Here is a 26682-nt window from a genome sequence, read left to right as displayed (position 1 = left end):
AGAGATAGAAGCATCAATGATGAGAATCACTGATTGGCTGCCTTCTGCACGCTCCCTATTGGAGATTGAGCCCACAACTCGGTCATGTGCCCTTGACTGGAATCGAACCTGGGACCCTTCAGTCCACAGGCCGACACTCTGTCCACTGAGCCAGACCAGCTAGGGCAACTAATGTACATTTGCGTTGTTCACCCTTTTTTGGTATTATGAATTATGCTGCTATTACCAAGTGTATGAGTCTTTATGTAGACATATGTTTTCATTTCTCTTGGATATATAACTAGGAGTGGAAATGCTGGATTATATGCCAACTCTGTGTAACATTGTGCTCTTGTTAGAGGAGAGTTTTCTGTTAGTATTATAAAATAATGTAATTAGTCACTATATGTTAAGCTGAAGAGTGAGATGGTTGAATTTTTGATTTCAGAAAGATCACTGAAGTAGCATGAAAAGAATAAATTGGAAAGGATCAGAATGAAGAGAGAGATGGGTTATAAAATAATGCAACATCATGCCAAAGTTATCAAATTAGAGGAAATAAGATGAGGGCAGGAGTGGAATGGAGACAGAATTAATGATGACAGTACAATGGTAATATTTATAGCCTTTGGAATGCAGGCTCATGAGTGGGAGGAGTCAGGGGTGATGCAAAGCCTATGTAAATGTAGAATAGTGTTGTGGTTGACCAGTAAGAGAGGCAGGAGGGGAGCCCCAGTAACATTTTGTAGTTTTTTAATTTCTGGCATGTCTTGAAATAGGTCATTGGTTACATACAGCTCAGTCAACAGTTACGAAAGTTATTACTTTGCCATGCATTCATCTTCTTGAAAAGAAAGGATTTGGCCTTCTTCCTTCCTTGTTAAGAAAGTAAGACAGTAAATGACTTAGCAGCTGACCTGCCTTAGAATTAAACTGCAGATTCTGTGTATTCATCCATTAATCAATTCAATGTAGTTAAATTGATTGTTTCAAGCCTTTTTAATGTTAAAAAAATACACTGAAAGAGGCCTTGAATAAAGTTATGGAAAAAGAAAGCAAATTATTGTTCTTCTTTAAGTATCAGTTCATCTGATAAATGCGGGTTACCACAAAGTATTGGTGGCTCACCAAAAATTGCTTTTTGGTGGCCTGTGTTTGCAAACTGATACATCTCCATTTCAGAGGGCGATATCAATTAGGCTAAACTAAAATACTTCAAAGGGTCTTGGTTGTTTTTAGGTTTGGGTTTCAAATTAGTACATGTTAATTGGTGAATTAGTAGCCATGTTTTGTTTGTTATATGTATTGCTAAACAGTGTTTATATGTATTTCTAAACAAATATAAAAATACTTTTTCTGTTTGCAGTAGCAATATATGAATAATGGAACATTGTGCTCTTATTAGAGGAGAGTTTTCTGTTAGTATTATAAAATAATGTAATTAGGCACTATATGGAACTTGAAAACATTTAAATTTTTGTCTGGCTGTGGTTTTATGCTTTCCTAAAATGTGGGCTGAAACAGTTTATTAGTAAATATGCTGAATTGCTTTCTCTGGCAAGTGCATTTTAGTATTGAATCCAAGTAAAAATACAAATATTTACTTATAAAAGTCATTTGGTGTGGTAATATTTTTACTACGGCCATTGACCCACTAGTGAAATGTTAGGGCATTGCTGGATTGGATCCTGTTTATTTAAAGGCCAAGAGAGGGAAAGAGAGAGGAAGCTAACATTAATTTAATGCCTGTTATTTGCCATCATATTTAGTATACTAACATATTACCTCTTTTTACTCTCCTAGCAACTCAGTGAGGAAGTTTATCTCTGTTTTTCCAGCAAGAAAAAATAATGCTCAAACATGTTTGTAGGAATTGAGAAGCTGATTTTAAAATCTGTATGAAAATATAAACAATCCAAAATAGCAAAAGCCATTTTTAAAAAGAGAAACCGAGTTGGAGGAATAAGATTACCTGATTTTAAGACTTACTGTAAAGCTACAGTAAATAAGACAGTGTAGTATTGGAGAAGGTACACACATAGATCAGTGGAATCAGCTGTGTCCAGAAATAGACACATAAATACATAGTTTATTTTTTTTTAAAAAAATATATTTTATTGATTTTTTACAGAGAAGAAGGGAGAGGGATAGAGAGTTAGAAACATCGATGAGAGAGATCGACCAGCTGCCTCCTGCACGCCCCCCAGTGGGGATGTGCCCGCAACCAAGGTACATGCCCTTGACCGGAATCGAACTTGGGACCCTTGAGTCCGCAGGCCGACGCTCTATCCACTGAGCCAAACCGGTTCGGCACATAGTTTATTTTTAACAAAGGTGTCCAGTCAGTTAATGAAGAAAGGAAAATCTTTTCAACAAATTGTGCTAGAATTACTGGGTATCCATGTAGAGAAAAAAAATTAACCTTATTATCTCAAACATAAAAAATTAACTCAAAAGGATCACAGACCTAAATGTAAAAGCTACAACTATAATATCTCTAGAAGAAAAGAGGAGAAAAATATTTGTGATCTTGAGTTCAGAAAATACTTCTTAAGTCACAAAAAAGCAAAAAATTCACAAAGGAAAAAAAAAGACATACTGGATTTGATCAAAATTTTAAAACTTTTGCTCTTTGAAAGGCACCATTAAAAAAAAACAAAAATACAAGCCGCAGAATGGGAAAAAACATTTGCAATACATATATCTACCTGGTAAAGGACTTGTTTCTAGAATAAATCAGGACATCTTAAAATTAATAAGACAACTCATTTAAGAAAATGGGTAGCCAGTTTGGCTCATTGAGTAGAGCGTCGGCCTGCAGACTGAAAGGTCCCAGGTTCGATTCCTATCAAGGGCATGTACCTTGGTTGGGGGCATATTCCCCAATAGGAGGTGTGCGGGAGGCAGCTGATTGATGTCTCTCTCTCATTGATGTTTCTCTCTATCACTCTCCCTTCCTCTCTGTAAATAAAATAAAATAAAATGGGTAAAATGTTTGAAAAGATTTTTACAAACGAAATTAGATAAATGACAAACACATAAAAAGATGTTCAGCAAATTAAAATCATGAGATACCTCTACACCCATTAAAATAGTTAAAGTTAAAAGACTGACAACGCTAAGGGTTCATTAGTATATGGAGCAACTAAAATTCTTGTACACTGGTGTGTGTGTGTGTTTAATTGCATTTATTGGGGTTATACTGGTTAACAAAATTATACAGGTTTCAGGTGCACAATTCTACAACACACCATCTGTACACTGTATTGTGTGTTCATCACCCCAAGTTAAGTATCCATCTATCACCATTTATCCCCTGTTTACCTTCCTCCACTCCACTCCCCTATCCCTTTCCAGCAATCACCACACTGTTGTCTGTGTTCCTGTACACTGTTGATGGGAGTGTAAAATGGTACTACCACTTTGTAAAACTGTTAGGTAGTTTTTATAAACTTAAACATACCATCTAGTCATTCCACTCCTAGGTATTAACCAAAGAGAAATGAAAACATGTCCACACAAAGTCTGGCATATGGATGTTCATAGCAGCTTTATTCATAATGCCCCCAAACTGAAAAGAACCCAGATGTCCATCACAGATGAATGGATAAACAAAATATGGACAATCCAAAATATGAACAAGTTACTGATACATACAACAATATATATGTATATTTCAAAATCACTAGGTTGGGCAAAAGAAGCTAGACACAAAAAAGTATATATTGTCCTGGGTGTCAGCACCAAAAAACCCCAAACAAGCAGACAAACAAAAAAAGAATACAGGCAGACCTCTCAGATGTTGTGTGTCAGCTCCATACCACACAATAAAGCAGATCATAATCTTTTTGGTGGTGGAGGGTCTTGCCTTTAATTTATAAAAAACAAAAGTCTGTAAAGTGCAGTAAAGCAAGGCATAGTGAACAAAATATGCCTATATATACTTTATGATTCCATTCAGATGTAAAATTCTAGAAAATGTAAACCAATCTGTGAAGACAAAGTAGATAAGTGGTTGCCTGGGGCAAAGGGTGGTGGGAAGGATGAACTACAAAGGGGCACAAGGAAACTTTTGTGGCTGATAGTATTCTATTGCTTGATTTTGGTGCTCCTTTCACTCATCAAACTCATTGTACTATATAGTTTAAATGGGTGCAGTTTATTGTACGTACATTATACTTCAAAAAATTATTTAAAACCAAAAGCATGAAAATAATGAAAAATACTCTGTTTCAGCGAAGATATAAGCAACCGGAACCCTCAGGTTCAGCTCGTGGAAGTTTGAATCGGTGTAACCACTTTGGAAAACTGGCGGTATCTACTAATGCTTAACTATATGTTCACCCTATGACATTGCTGTTCCACACCTAGGTATATACCCCAGAGATATTCATACATCTGTTCATCAAATGACTTTCTAGAATGTTCATAGAACACTATTCATAATAAGATTAACTAAGAAGCTACCCAAGTGCCCATCAACAGAATGGATAAGTAAATTGTGGTATATTAATGTAGTGGACTACTACACAGCAGTTATAATCTATCTATATATATAAAAGGCTAAGTGACTGCTCGGCCAGTCGCTATGATGACACACCAATCACCAGGGGGCAGACGCTCAGCGCAGGAGCTGCCCCCTGGTGGTCAGTGCACTCCCATAGCCAACCTCCCACAGCCAGCCAACCTCCCACAGCCGGCCAACCTCCTGTGGTCCCTCCCCCTGGCCGGCCCAGATTGGCCTGATCGTGATTGGTCGGTCGATCGGGACTGGGCCAGAGGGCTCCAATCGCTGGCCAGGCTGAGGGACCTCACCCATGCACGAATTAGTGTACTGGGCCTCTACTACAACTATATAATACAATGAACTACATACAACTATTTAAAACACTATTGGGCCAAAGTACTCACTGTGTGATTCCATTTCTGTAAGTTTAAAAACAAGCAAAACTACTCTATGCTATTAGAAGTCAGAATATGGTTATCCTTGGATCTGCCAAGAATATCTTTATCCTTGGATGAAGAATTTGAGTGGTTACATGCATGCATGTTAAAAAAAAGATAAGAAAACTATTACAAAATGAAAGTCTGTTGGAATTGGTAACTGTTAACAGTTAGCAATTTAACTTGTCATTTTTAAAAGTAAGAAGTGAAGAAAATGAATTTGAAATCCCCTTTAAAGAGATAGCATGACAGGAACAAGAAATAGAAGATAAACAAGTACAAATTAGAAAAATATGAGAATGTGGGATATGAAAATATGGATGAATAAAAGTGGTACGAGATATGTCTTGGAGAGAGGGCAGGTGGACAGGTAGATCACAGTGTGGCCAAGGGGCTTGTTGAAGATTACATAGACTCTTCAGGTTGCTTCAATGATGTATGTTCTGGTAGAATTTTAAGACTATTTGATTAATCGTTAGCAGTGTATATGGGAAGAATTGAAATCCTGTGTTTTTGCTTCATTTTTCCTTATCCAACCTAAACCTGCATTAGGATGCATAGGATAATTTATAATTATTGTAACACCCTCACATAACTGTTGATGGATTTGTAGACTTACTTAACTTAGACAAATGTTTACAAGTTAGAACAAATGTTTCTGATTGTTTTTCAGAACCTGTACATATAAATCACTCAGAATTCCTGTTTGATAGATTTTAAATGATTAACTGAAGCAATTGATTTAAAGCACCATAATTCACTTTTTACTAGAAGGTAGTTCTAAGAAGGCTGCTAGTTTCTTGGCATCATTTCAGATGACTAAATTGAAATCCATTAGTTGTAGGTTTAAAAATTTTTTTTTTTACCGTTTCAGCATAGGCATATATGTGACAAATCTTGAACTCATAAATATCCCACTTTGATTGGAAGCAAAAGTACAGTATATAACTGCTCCAGTCATATATTATCTTGATATTAGAATAAATGCTATTAATCTTATATATTCCCAGAAAAGATTGGCTGTGATCATTGAAAAATCACAACTTATTTTTTCTCCTTGTTTCAGTGCAACTTGATTCATTTTATTTCAGCTCATAACTTGTATTTTAGAAGACTTTTTTCCTTTACTCACTTTATGAAAACTAAATTTTTGGTTTCTTCAAGTATGCAGCTCCAGTGAATTGGAGAGGTTTATTTATGGGGCTTTGTAGAATAGTGTTGCCTTTAAGAAATGCTACTATACCATTGTATGTACTGTGATATAAAGTCATCTGGGTGTTGTGTTCTACCTCACCCATAGTCTCAGGCACTTTATTAGAACCAGATTTGAATAACAAAGAAAAACCTGCTTGCTCATGAAAGCCCCCAAATTCAGGCAAGTCCTTTCAGCACCTTTGCAATGCCGATTTGGGATATTCACTATTTGCACCAACTGTACTTTAAATGCAAACCTATTGGTATCTTTTAAAAATATTTGACCCCCTTTTCTATCTCTATTTGTCTGGTCCATGACTTCATATATCTTTACCTAAGGATCCATTATCTCAGTCATCATTAAGTGTCATCACCCCTACTCAGAAGTTCCTTATCCCTGATCAAAGGTACCTTAAACACTCTCTGTTTCTTTTCTGCCTAACGTGGAAATGGAAGGGTCGAGGGAGGGCTGTTGAGGAGGGATCAAAGTATGATGCAGGGTAATATTTTTCATTTGGATGGGTGGAAAAGAGAATCTGAGCTCCTTGTAGTCCATTTCTCTGCCACCATCTCTCCCTCTCTCTTCCCTAATCCTCCAGGATGGTTTGGGTACTGTGCTTAGTGCTTCTAGTACATCCTATTTCTGTCGTCATATCTTGTACTTTGAGTTTCTAATTATCAGTTGGCCCCAACACTAGATAGTGCACCAAATGAGTGTAGGATCTTATTATTCCCCAGGGCCCAGTGTAGTGCCTAGCACAGGGTAGGTACTCAATTTATAATTAAGGAAATACCTACAGATACTAGTAGTGTTGGCCAGGATGAATTTTGGGAGGTATTTAGTTTCCTTTGGCAAATCAAAATGGATGATTATAATAGTACTAGAGGCCCGGTGCACAAAAATTTGTGCACTGGTGGTGGTGGGGTGTCCCTCAGCCCCACTTGTGCCCTCTCACAGTCTGGGACCCCTCGGGAGATAACGACCTGCTGGCTTAGGCCCACTCCCGGGTGGCAGAGGGTAAGCCCAATCCCTAGGTGCCTGCCCCGCAGCCCCTGGTCGGGCTCAGAGCAGGGCCGATTGGGGAGTTGGGGTGCCACCCCCTGTCATGCAGGGCGGATCGGGAGGTTGCGATGCCACCCTCAGTCACACTCAGGGTAGGGCCAATTGGGGGGTTGGGACGCCACCCCGTCACCCACAGAGCAGGGCCGATCAGGGGTTTGGGGCACTTCCCCCTATCACACTCAGGGCAGGGCCGATGGGGAGGTTGTGGCTCCCCCCTGTCATACACAGAGCAGGGCCCATGGGGGGCTTAGGGGGCCGCACCCTGTCACACACAGAGCAGGGCTGATCAGGGGGTTGGGGCGCCGCACCCTGTCACACACAGAGCCGCAGGGCTATTAGGGAGTTAGGGAGCTCCCCCCTATCAGGCACAGAGCAGGGCTGATCAGGGGGTTGGGGCGCCTTCCCCTGTCACGAACAGAGCAGGGCGGATAGGGAGGTTGTGGCCCCAACCCCTGTCACACACAGAGCCGCAGGGCGATCAGGGGGTTTGGGCTCTGCCCTCTGTCACGCTGCTCCAGGGGCCAGGAGGCCTCACGGCTCCACTGATCCCGGTGTCAGGAGGCCTCGCGGCTCCGCTGATCCCAGTGCTGGGAGGCATATTACCCTTTTACTATATAGATTAGAGGCCTGGTGCACGGGTGGGGGCCGGCTGGTTTGCCCTGAAGGGTGTCCTGGATCAGGGTGGGGGTCCCCACTGGGGTGCCTGGCCAGCTTGGATGAGGGGATGATGGCTGTTTGCATCTGGTCACACCCCCTTCAGGGTGGGGGTCCCCACTGGGGTGCCTGGCCAGTCTGGGTGAGGGGCTGAGGGCTGTTTTCAGGCTGGCGGTTGACTGAAGCTCCCAACCGCTCCTTTTTTCCTTTTTTTTATTTTTATTCTTGCATTTATGGCTGTCACTGAAGCTGAGAGCCGGCTTTATCTGTGAGACCTGGCTGCTGAAAGCAGGTTTCTGGCTTTGTTTACTTTCTGTATTTGAAAAATTGTTGCGACTCCAGCTCTGAGATCCCAGCTGACTGAAAACAGGTTTCTGGGATTTTGTTTAGCTTCTATATTTGTAACAATGTTTCTTAGCAGCTCAGAGCCCAGCAGCGGCAGGCGGGGAACGTTGGAGTCCTCCGTCACTGAAGCAAGCAAGCCTCCTGTTCGTGTCAGTAGCCTGGCTGCTGGCCGCCATCTTGGCTGGCAGTTAATTTGCATATCGCCCTGATTAGCCAATGGGAAGGGTAGCTGTCGTACGGCTAATTACCATGTTTCTCTTTTATTAGATAGGATGATTATAATTTGTAGGAGGCTATACTAGCAGCAATGTAGCATGGCAACCAAGGACCAGGCCTCTGGAATCAGGCTGCCTGGTTCAAGTCCCAGCTGTGTGACCCGAGGCAAGTTACTTAACCTTTCTGTGTCTCAGTTTCTTGGTTTATAAAATGGGGCCAATAAAATACATTTATTGTGAGGATCAAAATGGGGTGATTTAATTCTGAAGCATCAGTGCTTAGTGAATGAATGCTCTTTATTTAATATTGTATGGTGTTCCTGAAAAGAATGTACACATTGCACTTCTATAAATCAAGTTATATTTTAGATTTATTAAGGAAATTTGCTATTAAAAGGTGTAATACCATGTCCACATGGAGGGCACTGCAAATGGCATGCTAAACTGAATCGGTAAGGGTCCCCCATGTCCACAGTCCCCTTCCCCATCGTCCCTTGGGCTCGCCCCACTTTACCTCCCTCAGATTCAGACAAGCGCCCTTGAACTAAAGTGTTTTCGTTCAACAGTGAGTCTAAAGGAATCCCCTATTTAATCCCCTTTTTAGTTCAGTTGTTTGGAGCATCCTCCCAATGCGCCAGGGTTGTGGGCTGGATCCCTGGTCAGGGCTTGTACAAGAATCAGGCAGAAGTTGATGACTTATAAATAACACCGATGTTTTTGTAGTTATCCAGGTAGAAGTTCTCAGCGTTTTCTTTGACAACCTTCCCCACTGCACCCTCCAAAACCCCAGATACACATACACACAGTTAATCAGTGTTAAGTGCTACAAATTCTGCCAGCAAAATGTCTCTTCCTTTCCAAGTAATCCTACACACCTTAGTCAGATGAATCTCCTAAAGCATAGTCTCAATCTTGTTAGCCTCTTTAAGAATTCTTCAGGGAAGCCCCCTGCCTGCTGAATTAAGTGCTGTGTAGACTCCTTGGCCCAGTTTCAGGTGCCTTCAGAATGGCTCCCACCCCTTTCCAGCCTTATCTCCTGCTCTCTAAGGCATGCCTCATGCTAAACCTCTGACCTCCTCCCTCCCCTCATTTCCCTACACAAGCCCTGCTTTTCTGCCATCGGGTAGAATGTATGCCCATTCCCCCAAAACTCTGGCTGTTAAAAAATCTATTCTTTTTTTTTTTTTTTTAATCGTCACTGGAGGATTTTTTTTCACTGATTTAAAAAAATATATATTTTTTTATTGATTTCAGAGAGGAAGGGAGAGGGAGAGAGAGATAGAAACATCAATGATAAGAGAGAATCATTGATCAGCTGCCTCCTGCACTCCCCCTACTGGGGATTGAGCCCACAACCCCGGGGATGTTCCCTTGACCGGAATCGAATCAGGAACCCTTCAGTTTGCAGACCAATGCTCTATCTTCTGAGCCAAACCAGCTACGGCCATTGATTTTTTGTAGAGAGAATGGAAGGGAGGGATTGGGGGGTGGGGGGGAGAAGAAACATCCACCTGAGAGAGACACATTGATTGGTTACCTCATGCACAGGCCCAGATTGGGACTGGGGATCAAACCTGCATCCTAGGTATGTGCCCTTGACAAGAATCAAACCTGAGACCATTTGGTGTTCAGGCCTAATGCTCTGGCCAGGGCAAAAAGTCTGTCCTTGAAGACAATTCAGATGCTACCTGTTTTTTGAAGATTAAAAAAAAAATCTCAGGAGAACACTGTCCTTTTCTCAGGACACTGAGGACCTGCTTTTGTTCACTTTTATGGATACATGACTTGTTATCCTTTCTCGATCACAAGCTCCCCAAGGAAGAGACTGTGTCTTACTTATTTCTGACCCATGTTGAACCCAGTACTTTTACCCTTCAGTGCTTAGTAAATACTTAACATTTCGATTTATTCTTTTTGAAAAAATATTTTTATTGATTTTAGAGAGAGGAAAGGAGAGGAAGAGAGCGATAGAAACATCAATGATGAGAGATAATCATTGATTGGCTGCCTCCTTCACACCCCCTATTGGGGATCAAGCCTGAAACCTAGGCATGTGCCCTGATTGGGAATTGAACTGTAACCTACTGATTCATGGGTTGACCCTCAACCACTGAGCCACACTGGCTGGGATTGATTTGTTCTTGAAAGACTTTTTGTGGGAAAAGACAAGGACATGGACTCTGCAATGAACTGTTCTTCCAAGCTTTCTGCACACATTATGCTGTTTCATCTCACTGTCCCCAGTCAAGGGATAGGCACTGTTAATGTTAGTAGTCTTAGTTTCCATATGAAAAGTTATATAATTTACCCAAGGACTGACACACAACTACTAAGTAACTAACCAGTATTCTCAATCATGCTTAATTAACCTGTCTTACCCCCAAGCCCATATAACTATAACTGAAGTATAACTACTATATAACATTTCTCACTTTTCAAAGAATAAATACATACTGGAGTGGTGTGCTCCAAGAGTAAAGGAACAAATCTATTCTCAGTGCCTTCTACTTAATAAATGCTAGTAAAAGTTGATCAACTAAATGTAAGGAAAAGAAAATGCTGAATTTTTCTCGGTTGAATTTTTCATTTGAATCAGGAATAGGCAACAACATAATAGCTATAGTGTTGGTGTACATAGGGTACGCTGGGTCCCTGATTCTTATCTTTACTTCCACAAGGATGAGAATCTAGTTACTGATATCGATGAGGAGGGACTAGAGGTGTTGGGAGGGAAAGGAATCGCAAAAATACCCTTTTGAGCAGTTTGGAGTCATTTATCAGCCAGCCCTCAGCCCATTTGGATTCATTTGATCTCCAGTCAGTGCACAGGGAAGTATTTCCTGGCTTCATTTGTTGACTTTCTCATTGCTTCTGAGTAATTTCAGATTTTTGTTACCACTCCTGATAAGTCAGATATCTGTGGTGTCTTTATTTTCTTGAGGAACTAAAGAGTAACATAGTCATAATTACCCATGCATAGTGATACAGTCCGGAAAAACACTTTGTTGTCACATGTAACAATAGACAGGGCCACTGACCTCTCTCTGAGGTTTATCTCTGTGTATAGGAAAGAGCCATGACTTTGGACACAGACAGCCTGCGTTTGAATTCTACTTTTACAGGTGTGTGTACTTGGGGAAGTCACTTAACCCCTCTACATTGTTTTCTCTTCTGTAAGACTGGATTATGATACACCTAAAAGGTGGTTCTGTGGATCAAATGAAATAATGTATAGAAACACAATACAGTGCCTGACACTGTAAATGTTGTTACCTCCAAAGTCCTTCCCCCTAAATAAATGTAATGCATCTTTTATTTTCTGAAACTTAATTCTATTTTTTTTTTTTCGTGTATAACATGTTTCTTGATTTGTGCATTCTTGGAAAGTTGTGTGGCTGTCAGGATTCTGAAAGTTGGATCATATGCTCTTGCGCTCATTTAAAAAGGACCCTTTTTAGTTAAGGTTGTTTAGCAGGGGTGGGCAAACTTTTTGACTGAGGGCCACAATGGGTTCTTAAACTGGACCGGAGGGCCGGAACAAAAGCATGGATGGAGTGTTTGTGTGAACTAATATAAATTCAAAGTAAACATCATTACATAAAAGGGTACGGTCTTTTTTTTTTTTTTTTAGTTTTATTCATTTCAAACGGGCCAGATCCAGCCCGCAGGGCGTAGTTTGCCCACGGCTGGTTTAGAGCATCCTCCCAATGCGCCAGGGTTGTGGGCTGGATCCCTGGTCAGGGCATGTACAAGAATCAATCAGTGAATGTATGGATGAGTGGAACAACAAATCGATGTTTCTCTCGTGCGCCTTCCTCCACCCCTGCCCTTCCCCTCTCTCAAATTAATGAATTTAAAAAAAAAAAAATGTGGTGCCCAGAGACCCATTACAAAAGACCCTTTTGTGAATTTGGCTTTTCTTGAAGCAGAACTTACCAGTAATGCCTTCCACGTTTTTTTTAGTTTTTTTTTTAATTAAATCTTTATTGTTCAGATTATTACATTTGTTCCTCTTTTTTCCCCCCAATAACTCCCCTCCTCCCAGTTCCCGCCCCACCCTCCGCCCTCACTCCCCACCCACTGTCCTCATCCATAGGTGCACGATTTTTGTCCAGTCTCTTCCCGCATCTCCCACACCCCTTTCCCCCCCAAGAATAGTCAGTCCATTCCCTTTCTATGTCCCTGATTCTATTATGATCACCAGATTATTTATTCACTTGATTCTTAGATTCACTTGTTGATAGGTGCATGTTTGTTGTTCATAATTTCTATCTTTACCTTTTTCTTCTTCCTCTTCTTAAAGGATACCTTTCAGCATTTCATATAATACTGGTTGGTGGTGATGAACTCCTTTAGCTTTTCCTTATCTGTGAAGCTCTTTATCTGACCTTCCGTTCTGAATGATAGCTTTGCTGGATAAAGTAATCTTGGTTGTAGGTTCTTGGTATTCATCACTTTGAATATTTCTTGCCATTCCCTTCTGGCCTGCAAAGTTTGTGTTGAGAAATCAGCTGACAGTCGTATGGGTATTCCCTTGTAGGTAACTGAGTTTCTTTCTCTTGCTGCTTTTCAGATTCTCTCTTTGTCTTTTGCTCTTGGCATTTTAATTATGATGTGTCTTGGTGTGGTCCTCTTTGGATTCCTTTTGTTTGGGGTTCTCTGCGCTTCCTGGACCTGTAAGTCTATTTCTTTCACCAGGTGGGGGAAGTTTTCTGTCATTATTTCTTCAAATAGGTTTTCAATATCTTGCTCTCTCTCATCTTCTGGCACCCCTATAATTCTGATGTTGGTACGCTTGAAGCTGTCCCAGAGGCTCCTTACACTATCTTTGTATTTTCAGATTCTTTTTTCATTTTGCTTTTCTGGTTGGGTGTTTTTTGCTTCTTCGCATTTCAAATCTTTGACTTGATTCTTGCGCTCCTCTGGTCTGCTGTTGGGAGTCTGTATAGTATTCGTTATTTCAGTCCGTGTATGCTTAATTTCTAGTTGGTTCTTTATCATAACATCGAGGGTCTCATTAGATTTCTTGAGGATCTCACTACATTTATCGGCGGCTTCTAGACAGTTCTTAAGAGACCTTAAAAGTGTGGTTCTGAACTCAATATCCTCCATTGACAGTTTTGTCCTGTTTCTTTGTCTCCACATTTTTTATGCTTTCTTGGTGCACCCCTTAGTGGTCTTTGTGCGCAGTTTTGTTGTAGTTAAGCCTTGATTGTTGTCGGCAATACCGGGGGTGATTTGACCTCCAGGCTAACTGGCTATGAGAGTCCGTTGTGTCTGCAGTGGGAGAGCTTCTGTGCTGGATCTCTAGGGCGGTGCTAATCTAGCGTTTGCCTGAGGCTATCCAGCAAATGGCTCTGTGCAGGGCTTGGGCGGGGCGGGTCCCCAGGGATCTACAGGGCGGGCCGGAGCGAGCAGTTATGGCTGCTCTCAGTTCCGTCCCTAGGGGCTCTGCCTCACAGAGTCCCAGCAACCGCTGCAAACCTCAGAGAGAAAGCTGCCTTCGAGTTCCGACCGAAGCCAGACAGTCCCGCTTCTCCCGTTTGAGTCTGGGTCCCTAGAGACTCGCCTGGATCTGGAGCTCAGAGTCTGAAACTCCCTCCCGATTGAAAACAACAACTGCGCCCTCCGCCTCCAGCCCGCTCCGCGTGCACTCCGCACCTTAGTATTTCACTTCAGCACTGCGCCTCCTCTGAGTCTGGGTATGATATTCTCTTTCCTCCTAGTTGTAGAATTTCCACTCAGCCAGCCTTCCTGTGGTTCTGGATGATGTCCGTTCAGTCTTTTAGTTGTTTTTTGAAGTGGTTGTTCGAGGCAGCAATCTCCGGCGTTAACCTATGCCGCCATCTTGGTTTCTCCTCGCCTTCCACGTTTACCTTCCCTATCTTTACTCCTTTCTGCTGACTGGTTTACTTGTTCTGGTCAGAATGTGGGCAGTTGATGTCCACCTAGAAATTCCTATAGATGTTCCAGCCTCGGTTTAGTCTGGATGGCCATAGGAAAGTTAAGGTCTTGTTAAATAGCTACTTTCCTAATCTATTTCCTCTATACCCTGCAGCAATGTTGACTTTTGAGAAGCTGATTAACACAGACCTATTTTACCATCTCTGGGTCTTTGGTCTGGCACTCTTTCTTGGTTAATTCACATGATTTGGCATTTACACATGGACACCTGGGACAATCTGTCTTTGCCTCAAAGGATTAAGTAACACAGCTTGGAACTGACTGAAAACTTTTTTCCCCCTCATAAATTGGGCCCTGAGCATCTTTCATAAATCAGGAATGTTTCTTGGAAATGTAGTTCTGACTAAATTCAGTCCCTAGGGTACTTTTCTATAAAAGCACATTCATGTTTGTTCTGTCATAACAAGTGCATTTGATGGTTGTAATAGTGTTGATAGAAACGTGATTGAACAGGAAAACATGCCCATTATAAATAGGTCAATTTGATAGTAATCCATGTTCAAAGCATAAATATAGCCTTATTAAACACAGATAGCTCTAGGAAAATCTTTATAATATTTTAGAGCAAAGTGTCCCAGTTCAACAGTGAGTCTAAAGGAATCCCCTATTTAAAATATATATCAAAATCTGATGTATTCCTAGAAACAATTGCTAATGCCAATGAAATATAGTCAACTGTGCAAAGAGAGAGGGAAAAGGATCTAACTTTCAGCTGTGGCTCACCCTCAGTGTAATCCTGAATGAGTCAGTGATTGGTATTTTAATAGAGGGTTAACTATTATATTACATTTTCAAAAATATATATATTTTTATTGATTTCAGAGGATGGGAGAGGGAGAGAGAGGAACATCAATGATGAGAGAGAATCATTGATCGGCTGCCTACTGTACGCCCCCTACTGAAAAATGTGCTGGCAACCTGGGCATATGCCCTGACCAGGAATCAAACCGCAAATTCCTGATTCATAGATCCATGCTCAACCACTGAGCTACATTGGACGGGCTATTTTACATTACACTTTTGATGTCTTTTGAGTTTTATTAAAGCGGTGGCAGAATTTACTACCACTTATTAAATTCTGTCAGACACTGCTATATACCTTACATTTTCCTTATACAGCAGCCCTGGAAGATTGTCTTCACTCTACAGATGAACACATTGAGGTTGTGCGGGGTTAAGTCATTGACCGGAGGTCAGAGAGCCAGCAGGTCAGGAGTCAGCAGTGGTTTGAACTTAGCCTGTCTCACTACAACATCCATGTTCCTGCCATTCCACTCAGCAGGAGAGCGAGCCCTGCATTTTCTGGAAGCTGTATCTTTTCTTTCAGACATTTAAGAATAAAGTTGTTTGGCTCATGGCTACTAACATCTTAAAAACTTGCTTGTAATCCCTGTAGCTTCTCATATTTATAAACTGCCAGTTGCCTATGGCAAAGTTTCTGCTCATACATCTTGATAAATGATATTGTACAAATTAAAATGGAGTTCCTTTGCTATTTTAATTAATTTATAGCTACAGATCAAATTTAGCATTGATAACTATATATTAGAATTTAGGAGCTTGGTTTGAAGTGTTAAATGTGAGCTGGAGTGAGATCTTAATTATCATATAAACAACATATACTAAATAGACAAATGAGGTAGGTTTGTGGACTTTTTTCCTCCCTCTGAAATTTTAGAGACATGTTTTCTAAGAAGATTTTTGAGATTTGCTTTTTCTGCGCCTCTTCAAACAATGAGTTATCCCATCTTAATCGAAAGTCCATTGGCAATTGGCAACTTTTACAAAGTGGATTGGGCAGGATCATGTGTTGCTCTGGCTTGTTTTGTTGAGGGACTAACATCCAAAGTACATTTCTACCCCAAGACTGCAATCGGGTTATGTAGACTGCTTGTTAATTCTTGCTGATTATGTCTGCTTCCTACTTACTTGGGGTGAAGTAAAGCTTTATGACATGTGGCATGGTGAGGGCAAAGATTTTTCTAAATAAAGTTTCATTGACTAACTGGAAACTATCCATATGTCACAGTAATAGCCATCAGCGTGTATTTCCCCTTTTTTCTTACACAGAATGTGGCTTAACGTGTACACTTGGCATACCTCTGTTAGTTCTTTTTAATTTATTACAGAATTCACTTGGGCATAAGATAAGGCAATGTTTTATATGTAGTTAGTGGGAGTGAGTTCTCTGTTGTTTTGTTATTAAAATAGTATCAGATGAACTGTTAGGGAGTTGCTTCTTCCTAAAAATGTGTGTTTATCTACTAGCCAGTTTTATGATGTCCTTTTGGGCACTAAGCATGCATTAAAGTGCAGGGTTAGATTGATTTGGAGTAATTTCTTTTCGAAAGAATTTGTGCCAATTCTTTTTCCTCTCCAAAAGAAATGGTTTCAGAGCATGGGCTCTTTGCCTAATGTCAATTCCATAAGGCTCCTCTGTTGTGGGGTGTGTTTTTTCTTCTTGCCCCCGCCCCCCTCCATCTTCTCCTCTTAATTGGGCTGTGCCATGAGGAAGATGTGTACCTGTAATCAGGCATTTCTTTACTTTAGGGTTATTTGTCATTCCAGACAGCATGGACCAAAAGAACAGGCTTGTGTGGGGGGAGGCAGAGTTATATAAACTGTGTTCATAGTTAAATATTTGCTTCCAGGGAAGGTGAAAAATGCTTTGTACTTTTTCCTTTGGCTTTTTTCCTGTAAGGGAGCTTGTCATGCAACAACAGAAAAAAAGTGGCCAAAGGCAGAGAAAACGCTTCTCTTTTCCATGTTGGTTTGTTTTTATTGTAAGACAAACCTTTCATGTTTTATTGTTAATGAAGTTTAAACCTGGTGTAGAGGTGCCAATCTTTAGTGGAAACAGCTGCAGAGTTGGTGTCCCCTGGTCAGGTGGGACTTTCTTTGAAGCAACATGTTGCCTTTTAAAAGAAAATCGAGCATGTGAGAACTTGAACCTGTAAAACTCATCAGTTCCACCATTGTTTGTCTCTTAAATAACTGAGATAGTTAACTTTAAGTAAAACACTGGCATTTAAAAATCATTTTATGTATTTTTTTCCTGAAGAGGATAGTCTTGTTATTTTGTGTCTTAAAAATATAGAAATGGAGGGGGAGATTCACTCTTAAGAATTGAAGACGGGCCTGGCCGGTTTGGCTCAGTGGGTAGAGCGTCGGCCTGTGGATTCAAGGGTCCTGGGTTCAATTCCGGTCAAGGGCATGTGCCTTGGTTGCGGGCACATCCCCAGTGTGGAGTGTGCAGGAGGCAGCTGATCGATGTTTCTCTCTCATCGATGTTTCTGGCTCTCTATCTCTCTCCCTTCCTCTCTGTAGAAAATCAATAAAATATATTAAAAAAAAAAAAGAATTGAAGACGCAGCAGCTCAATTTAACAGATCGTAGAGGACAGCCTGTCTTTGGCTAGTCTGAAATGTGATTTTAACCTTATACTATACTTGCAAAACTAGGTGGTTGGGCATATACCTGAACTTAAATGAAGTCTAGAGATTAAAAGTTTTCTACTCTATATTGATTGATGTTGAAGCATTTCTCATCTTTGTGGTTGAGGGATACGTTAGGAGTGGGCTTAGCATCTTTCTTGGTCTACTGCTAGGAAAATTGAGCATCAGAGAGCTTTTTTTCCTTGGGGGGAAAATAGGAGAGACAGGGATGGAGTCAGAGGGACAAGAAAAATGCTGAAATATTTTCCTTTTGGGCTTTTGATTTGTTTGCCAAAAAATTGCCTTCCAGATGGAGAAGACCAAAAGCTCTGATTGTAAGCCATTATGTTTTTACTGGCCTCCCTCCCCATCCCATTGCCTGGTTTGAAATCTGTAAGCCAGTCCAAATCCTTTACCTCATTTTCTAGTACCAATTTACTGTCTTACTCATCTTCCAGCTGCAAGGGGGCGAGGCAAGTCGTTTTGAAACTGAGCCCTGTGCCATTTTATAAATCAAGCAACACAGATTCTCGCCAAGGAGTATCAATCGCGATAGCTCCCATTTCTCTGAAGTTCTTGACTCATGCCTACCAGGTAGATTTGTGTCTGTGACATGTGCGGTCGGATTAGTCTGGGAATGAATCTGAACAAGCCCATTTGGCCTTGTGTAGACTTGTTACCTGGTTGCCTAGTGTTCTGGCCTGTTGCATAGGAAGCACAATTTGTTTTTGGCTGTATCTTACTGCACTGGCAGTAGAAATCTTGACACTCCAGTTTCCTTTGGGAGGTAGTGATTGTTTAGGGGTTAATGTTGTAGGGGAATCCAATGTCAGGACATATAGTGGCTTTGGAGTCTGGCAGACTTGGGCCCAATTCACTGCTCTACCACTAGCTAAACAGTCTCCTTGAGCAAGTTATTTTCTGTGTCTGGAAAATGGGGCATAAGACCATATCAGGTTGTTTGGTTTAATAATTTTTTGAAAGGAAGAAAATGTTGGGTATTTATGGGAAATACTGAAATGTTAGTTCCTTTTCTTTCTCATTATGTCGATCCTGAGTATGTTAATCATTGTGGTCTGTAAACTGACTAGTTTTCTACCATTTTTTAAAATTACATGGAAACTGGGATGACATGAGTGATTTTTAAATATTGCATAGTAAAGTTGGGCACCAAATTATTACCTAATGCAGGGTCTATTGGACAGGGCAAAGTAATAAATTTTTTTTTATTAAAATTCATGTTTGTGTAGCATATAGTCAGAGGAAAGAAACATACATCATGGCCACATATATATGATAGGGGAGAATTATCAGAAATCACTCCGGGTAATAGCATAAATACTTTCTTCAAGCCAACATCAACTGGATTGTTGCATAGGTGGATTAAAAAACACACACACAAAAAAGGTGTGGGCTAGCCATTGTGGTTCAGTGGTTTTTGAGCATCAACCCATGAACCAGGAGGTCACTGTTTGGTTCCCGGTTAAGGTACATGCCCTGGTTGCAGGCTCAATCCCTGGAGGCTGCCGATCGATGATTCTCTCTCATCACTGATGTTTCTCTCTCTCTCCTCTCCCCTCCCCTCCCCTCCTCTCTCTGAAATCAATAAAAACATATTTTAAAAAAAGATGTGGGTTAGCCTGCTTGCTCTGATGAAGTTCTCTGTGTTTGGAGCAGAGAGGGTCAGATTGGTAGACTGAGGAGTACTTGAATGTTCACGCTGTGATAGCCTAAAATCATGGTTAGCTAGGAAGGAAGCTCTTGGAATGTCAGTAGCACAGATTTGAAAACCATTCAGGCAAATGAGAACTGGGACTTTTATGTGGTGCTTAATCAGTTAACTGCCACGATATTTTGAATTTAATTTAAAAAGGTCTGCCGCTTGCGTCTGTAGACGCTTATGGCGTACAAATGGTTAATTGTAAAGATGGTAGTAAGGTGCTCTGTTGGATCATGGAACAGACAGTTAGTAAAGAGCATCAGTATGCTATGAAAGGTGCAAAGACAGCTATCAAATCTGAAGGGAAAAAAATCAGATTTTGGTTCTCTTCCTTGGCATATATAAATTTTTTAATAATGGGAAAATAAGTTTATCTCAAAGTTTGGGACATGTATCACTACAGTAGTATGTGAGGTGATGTTGTTTTCCTAAAGTGGTACCACAGACAAATATTTTTATTTTACAGTTCTATATTCATTTTAACACACTTTGTGGAAAAAATATAGCTAGCACTCAAATCTATGATTATACTAATATTATTACTTAAGTTGAGGCTAAAATTATTTACTTAAATACATGCATTGATAATTTTTTTAAAAAAAACTATTAAGTAAATAATTATACAGGTGATGTGTGGATGTAGCAGAAATTGACAGTAGCACTAGAATGACCAATGTTTGAGAAATACTGGTAAAAATTAGGATTTGGTCCTTTTTTTCAAGCTTAGATGCCTGTGAAATTTAATTTAAAATTAGATATTTATACATTTTTTTCTACCAAACCATTAAGATAGACTTTTGTGTGTGTTCTTTTATTTTGGAAAATAGTGTTTAAAAATGCCCTATGAGTAAAATGAGGGGAGGGGATTAAGCTCCACGTGTGTACACTCTGACTTGTGACAACCTTTAGGAATTATTCTGGCTCACTCCTTTCCAACTTCACTCAAACTGTTGAAATGATAGGAGCTTCCAGTTGACATCATTATTTCTGATGTTCTGGCTGTGGCCCCCTGCAGAAGAGGGTGGGAAAGCATTCCCCAGCGGTGCAGAGCTCTCCTCAAGAACAGTTTCTCGGCTTGTTCTCACCGCCCAAGACTTGTTAGACAGAATAGAGAATAACGTTTTTGGCCCCTGTTGTGGGCAGGGGACAAAGGGCATCTAAAAAGCCTCTGATAACAAGAAGGAAGGTTAGAAGTGAAAAAATCAACTGTATACCAAATTATGAAAAAAAATCATTATAGATGTTCACATTTATGAGATGTTCGTTTTATTTTTTTGTCAAGTTACTGTTAATGAGATGTAATATTTTTTCCCTCCTCTTCACAGGTACTGGTTTTGGATTAGGACTTGTTTTCTCACTTACCTTCTTTAAAAGTAAGTATGACTGCCCTAACCGGTTTGGCTCAGTGGATAGAGTGTCGGCCTGTGGACTGAAGGGTCCCAGGTTCGATTCCGGTCAAGGGCATGTACCTTGGTTGCGGTCATATCCCCAGTAGGAGGTGTGCAGGAGGCAGCTGATTGATGTTTCTCTCTCATCGATGTTTCTAGCTTTCTATCCTTCTCCCTTCCTCTCTGTAAAAAATCAATAAAATATATTAAATAAATAAATAAATATAAGTAAGTACGGCTGTCTTTCTAGCATAATGTCCTAGTGTACATACAGTAGCAGGAACACTTCTGGAAGGCACATCTGCATAACTGCCAACCCAGCCATTTATGGGGTTAGGTAGCTAGACAGTGTGGACTCAAAAGAGGTCAAAATGGGTTGAGCATCTTCAGCATTGCCCTTGGGCATTGAGTCAGGGTGCTTGATATCTAAAATATGATATCATTTTAAAATGTACTTTATGCCAGTGAGCCATTTGGCCAAATCTACATGCTCAAATATTTCTAATTATAATTTTTTTTTGGAAAGGAACTTGAAAATGAGAGTTCTGCTAGTGATAAAAACAAGTAGGCCAGAAATTATTCTAAGCAAAGAATAGGCTATATCCCTTTCATTCTGTAGAGGAGCTGAAGTTTGGCTGTTGACCTCTTTCCATCAAGAACAGTGGGAATCCATAACTAGAGAATCATAAGTAACACATATTGCTGATACGAAATAATCATTTACAGTATTGGCTTAAGTAAACCTTAGGACTTACTATAATAAAAATATATAAATATTGGTTAAAATCTTAGATATTTTAAAAATTCAAGCACCTTACTGAAATATTTTTTTAGAGTTAAAAAAATGGTTTAAGTGAGCAAATGATTAGAACTGATAAAGAGAAGTTAAAAGGTTCAAATATGTCTACTCTTTTTATAGTGTACCATTATATACGATGCACATCTACCATTATTAATACCTCAAACCTGGCAGCATAAGTACTTAATAAGTACTTGGTAAATTAATAAGTTTACCAATAGCCTCCCTCTTCCTTTTATTGACTGTTGAAACATTGACAAAATGTGGCATAGTGTCATCTGTGTGGTGCATGCTGACTATTTACTGAACCCTCAGTAGGTGGATTTGAGCCAGAAAAAAAGCTGTATCTGCTCCTAATGGTCCCCTGTTGGGATTTTCCCTTTTCTGCTCACTAGGAAGAATGTGGCCACTAGCCTTTGGTTCCGGCATGGGATTGGGAATGGCCTACTCCAACTGTCAGCATGATTTCCAGGCCCCGTATCTTCTACATGGAAAATATGTCAAAGTATGTACCGATATGATATTTCTCTTTCTTTCCAAAGAAAAAGCTTGCTCCTCAGTCGCTGAAGAATTTTTTATAGTATATATAATGAATAAACTGCATGTCACGTGGTACCACTGAGATCCCAGTTGCTCTTTGGCTTTTAGTGATGTTGACACCGCTTTGGTTCCTAAAGTCTCTCCCCTCCCCTCTACCTGGAGATGCATATGTGCATTCAGATCTCTGCTCATATGTTAGCTGACTGGAACTGACAAACCGGCCTGAAAGTGTATCATCGTAGTAAAGTAGATTTGTGTTAAATATCTATAAGTAGCACTTTTGTTCAAGATCTCAGAGTGCCCTGTAAACATCTCACACATATTCAAACTAAACTTGCAGACTTCTGGGCCTCAGTCATTATTCTGCTTTTTATTGAAGAAGGCAGGTTCTTGACTGTATGTCCCACATAATTCTGCCAAAGTCCTTGCCTACAGATGGATCTTTAACGATGAAGACAAGATGAAAAATATAGCACTTGCCTCAAGAGGGAAGAAGCTGGCACATTCCCTGAAGACTGTCCGTAGCAGTGTTTCTTTCTCATGCCGTACTTTATAGGGCTGGTTACCTTGGGGTGTAAGTGAAAGGATCATGGGAAGCTGTGTGCTCAAGGACAGAGGGGTGTATTTATTTTTGTATCCCCAGGACCTGGAACAAAGTAGGCACTCAAATAAATGTAAAATGAATGAAGTCAATGGTGGATTCTGTTAGATGTGTTAATTGCCTCAGGCTTACTAAGGCATAACCTTTATAGCAGTACAAACTTCAATGAGGAACTTCACATTCCCTTGATATGTAGAATCATCTGCTTTCTTGGTTACCTGTGAGCTAGAATCACTGTGATCTGGGCAGCCTCAGGAGGCTAGTGGAAAGAGCACAGAACCAGGAGACCTGCATGTGAGTCCTGGTCTGTCACTTGCTTCCTAGGTGGTCTTGAGTTACTCATTTCTGAGATTCTCTTTTCTATCTGTAAAATGAGGGTAATGCTTTCTACCTATAGGATTGTTGTGAGAATTAAATGTGAATATGGTTTTAAGCTGTGAGGTATTATATAAGTAGATATGTTCGTTGTTGTAGTTGAGGGCAACCAAGGAAGGCTGATTGACTTGTCCATTGTTCCATCATAATAACAAGTAGAGCAGGAATGTGGTACAAATGAATGTTCCAATTCTGGTCAAAAGCTGTCACCAAATCTCAAAGGATAGCACCCCACCCCAGCTTGGTAGCCTTTCTCTATAGAACCTGCCCACAGTGTCAGCTGCCTACCGACCATCCTATGTGTGTTTGGAGAGAGAATTGGGAGCAGGGATATCTGGCCAGTTAGGAAGTAGCAGGCCTTTCGCCACTCTCCATATTAATGAACCATCTCTGCGCCAGAGCCAGGGTGAGGTAATCAGAGGGACAGCACAAGAGGAGGCGCAGCTGTGTGGCGCACAGCTGACGACAGGCAGTTTCCACTTCTCCCCCACTATTCACTTTATTGGCACCACAGCTGAATTTGGGGGAGAACCGAAAGGAACAGGAGAGGAGCTTCAGGTTTTTTAATTGTTTGAAATGTTCCAAACTGAGTTGCCATGGATAATGGCTCAGGGGTGATTATATGCATATTATATATTTAATGGATGGAAGTTACTGTGGAAAATATTGTTACATTTTTTACAGCCTTGTGTGTACTGCTCCAATATGGCCTTGTAACTTTATCTGAACTTGAGTCTGTGCCTCGATGTTGTCATCCTCCATTCTCTAAAAAGGAGCAAAGTCCCAAGTTGGGGCTTTTCAGATGTGGTCATATTATGGTAATTGCTTCTTGAGTGCCAGTTATGCCCTGTGGGTCATCCTAGGTGCTCTGTGTTCTTTCTCTAGACCTCCCTGCCCCCAATAGATTTGTGAGCGAGATGTTATTATCCTCATTCAGAAGATGAGAAATCTGAATTTTACTGAGGTTAAGAAACTTGCCAAAGATCCCATCATTAGTAGGCTGTTTGATTCTGGACTCATGTTTTTTCCACTCACCTGTCATCTATCCCTTTGATGGATTTAGGAATATACTTATTCCGGTACGAATTGTTTAGCCCTATTCTGCTCCTTTCACTTTCTCCTTCCTTAAAGTTTGGGGAACCTTTCTTCAGAACCTGGGCAGGATGTATACAGTCCCCTTGTGAGACAGGTTTGTTTTTTTTGGTTGGTTGGTTGGTGTTATTTTGTGGTGGTGGTGGTTGCTGAGAGAGAGAGAGAGAGATTTGTTGTTCCACTTCTTTATGCATTCATTGGTTGATTCTTGTATGTGCCCTGACCAGGAATCAAACCCACAACCTTGGCAAATTGGGACTATGCTCTAACCAACTGAGCTACCCGGCCAGAGCTTGAGACAGTTTTAAAGTAAACCGGGTGGTAAGCTTTAAGGCCCATTGGTCCTGGAGCAGCAAGTTAGAGGGAGTTGTCACAATGCCACCGGTACAGTTGTAACCTGAGTGTCCTTACTTTACAGGAGCAGAAGCAGTGATTTACACCTGAGAACATCTCAGTGGGAGGAGAAGAGAAATCATGTTTATTCCTCAGGAATACTGAAGTGCCCTGGAGTAAGCTGACATTCTTCTGTAACAATGTTATCAGCAGTGCTCTAAACTCCAGCACACTGTTTATGTATTTGAAACCAAGTCTGTTTCTTGTTTTGTATTTTCTCTCTGGAAATTGCAAGGAGGTGGTCTTAAAAGAAATAAATTAAACAAAAATAGGCAGCTTAGTGCATTGCCTGCATTTCTTTGCCTTTGTATCTGAGCATGAGGAAGATTATACTTGAACTGCCAACAGCTGTGCCCGCCTGGTCCCAAGCTCTGAGAACCTTCCTGAAACCACAGCCATGGTGCATTCCTAATGTGTAGTTTTCAGAACTGCTTCCCCCTCGTAAATCGGAGGTTGGAGGTTGCTGCTGCGTTGTCTGGTGAAGATGACGAATGTCTTGAGAAGCCTCGCCTCGTGATAGCAGCTCTTTACCATCTGTGTGTTCTTCTCACCAGCGGGCCCAGCAGGGCACGTTTCAGCTGAGCCTACTCACTGAGGCTGCATCCGCAGGGTGTGCCACCTGCTGTGCTGAAGGCTCGCAGTCTGATGGCACAGTTTCCCGCAGCTTCACGGAGCTTGACGGTGCAGGCTTCAGCACTGGGGGCTTTGTCCTGAGGTTTGGGAGAGTGCATGGCATACCCACCTGGCTGGAAGGACAACTGAAATTTGAAGACAAAAGGGCCACTTCTAATGCCCCCCTGTGAGTTTATTCCTTTGGTTTCACTTGAAACAGGAAGGCTGGACACAAGTCGTAGCAATTTCTTCTGAAAATATGCAGAACCCCAAAACTCAGTCTTTCATATCTTGTTTCTTTTTATAATAAAACTAGAGCCCGGTGCATGAAATTCGTGCAAGGGGCTTAGTCCTCACAGCCTCGACTGCCTTGGCCGGCCCTCAAAAGTCCCGTCTTTGTCTGGAAGGTCTTTGAGCTTTTCGGTCTAATTAGCATATTAGCTCTTTATTACATAGGATTAAGATGGACTGAGATGGTCCCCCCTGTTCCTCTTTCCTGTAAATGTTGACTGAGCAACTACTGTGAGTTTGGCACTGTTGTAGACAGCAGATATAGGTGGATGGAAAGACAAGACACTCCCCTGCCTTCACGGAGCTAAGAGTTTGATGGAAGGACAGACAAACTCTTAAAAGAAAAAAACCCAGCAACCTGTTTCATCCCTTACACTTGTCTTCTCCATATTTGCTTTACAAGTTAATATTTCTTCCCAATTTTTCCATTTTTATTTAGGCAGGGAAAAGAATAAGAGGTCCCCCTCCCCTAACCCCGCCCCGGTAAGTCAACACCAGAAAACAATATTCCCACTAATTCTCTAGACATGTCAGAAGACTGGACTGGAAACGGTTACTGGAATCAGACTTTTCTGTCATTAGTTATTAGGTTTTAGGCATTTATTTGGATGAATCTCTCTGCCCAGCATCTTTGAAATGCCACTTAAATGTTTTGATAAACTGGTGAGCTCTATGAGGGATGGGTTCTGGGCAGAGGCCAGCCAAAGGAAGCATTGGCTGTTTGCTTTAATTCAGACTACTTTGTATTCCTGTCTTGTAGCTCTTAGCAGAGACTGGCCCAAAGCACAATGCTCGATCTTGTCCCCACTCCCTGCCCCCATCTCAAGTCAACCTCAGAGAGTTCCAGCTTGTTGGCAAAGGCAAACGTTCTGTTCTAAGTTTCACTAGGAATTCAAGTCCTCTGGGGCCCTGTTCCCTTGTGGGGTTGTGAAACCTTGACTTTGCTTCTTGTCTGCCCTTCTGAAACCAAATACAAGGAAATTCATGGGTTTAAGGGGAGAGAGAGAGAGATAGGAACCCAACTGGGCACAGAATACTAGGATAAAACTGGCGCCCCAAAAGAGGCCTGTTCTGCCAAC

At 41.0% G+C, this 26682-nt stretch overlaps 1 protein-coding gene across 1 annotated transcript in view; it reads left to right on the top strand.

The window, feature by feature from the left end:
• The window catches only part of MICOS10 (mitochondrial contact site and cristae organizing system subunit 10), a 33771-nt gene extending 8791 nt beyond the window's left edge, over positions 1-24980 (top strand). The window contains exons 2-4 of the mRNA XM_059691022.1: positions 20838-20885; positions 22095-22204; positions 24726-24980. Coding sequence (XP_059547005.1) covers positions 20838-20885; positions 22095-22204; positions 24726-24740 — 173 coding nt within the window. The 3' untranslated portion in view covers positions 24741-24980. The remainder of the gene's footprint in view (positions 1-20837; positions 20886-22094; positions 22205-24725) is intronic.
• Positions 24981-26682: the final 1702 nt, after the last annotated feature.

The sequence above is a fragment of the Myotis daubentonii genome, chromosome 3 (genome assembly GCF_963259705.1).
Source record: "Myotis daubentonii chromosome 3, mMyoDau2.1, whole genome shotgun sequence".
Lineage (NCBI taxonomy): Eukaryota > Metazoa > Chordata > Mammalia > Chiroptera > Vespertilionidae > Myotis > Myotis daubentonii.
Note: the sequence above shows the minus strand (reverse complement) of the source record. Positions and strands in the feature narration are given on the sequence as shown.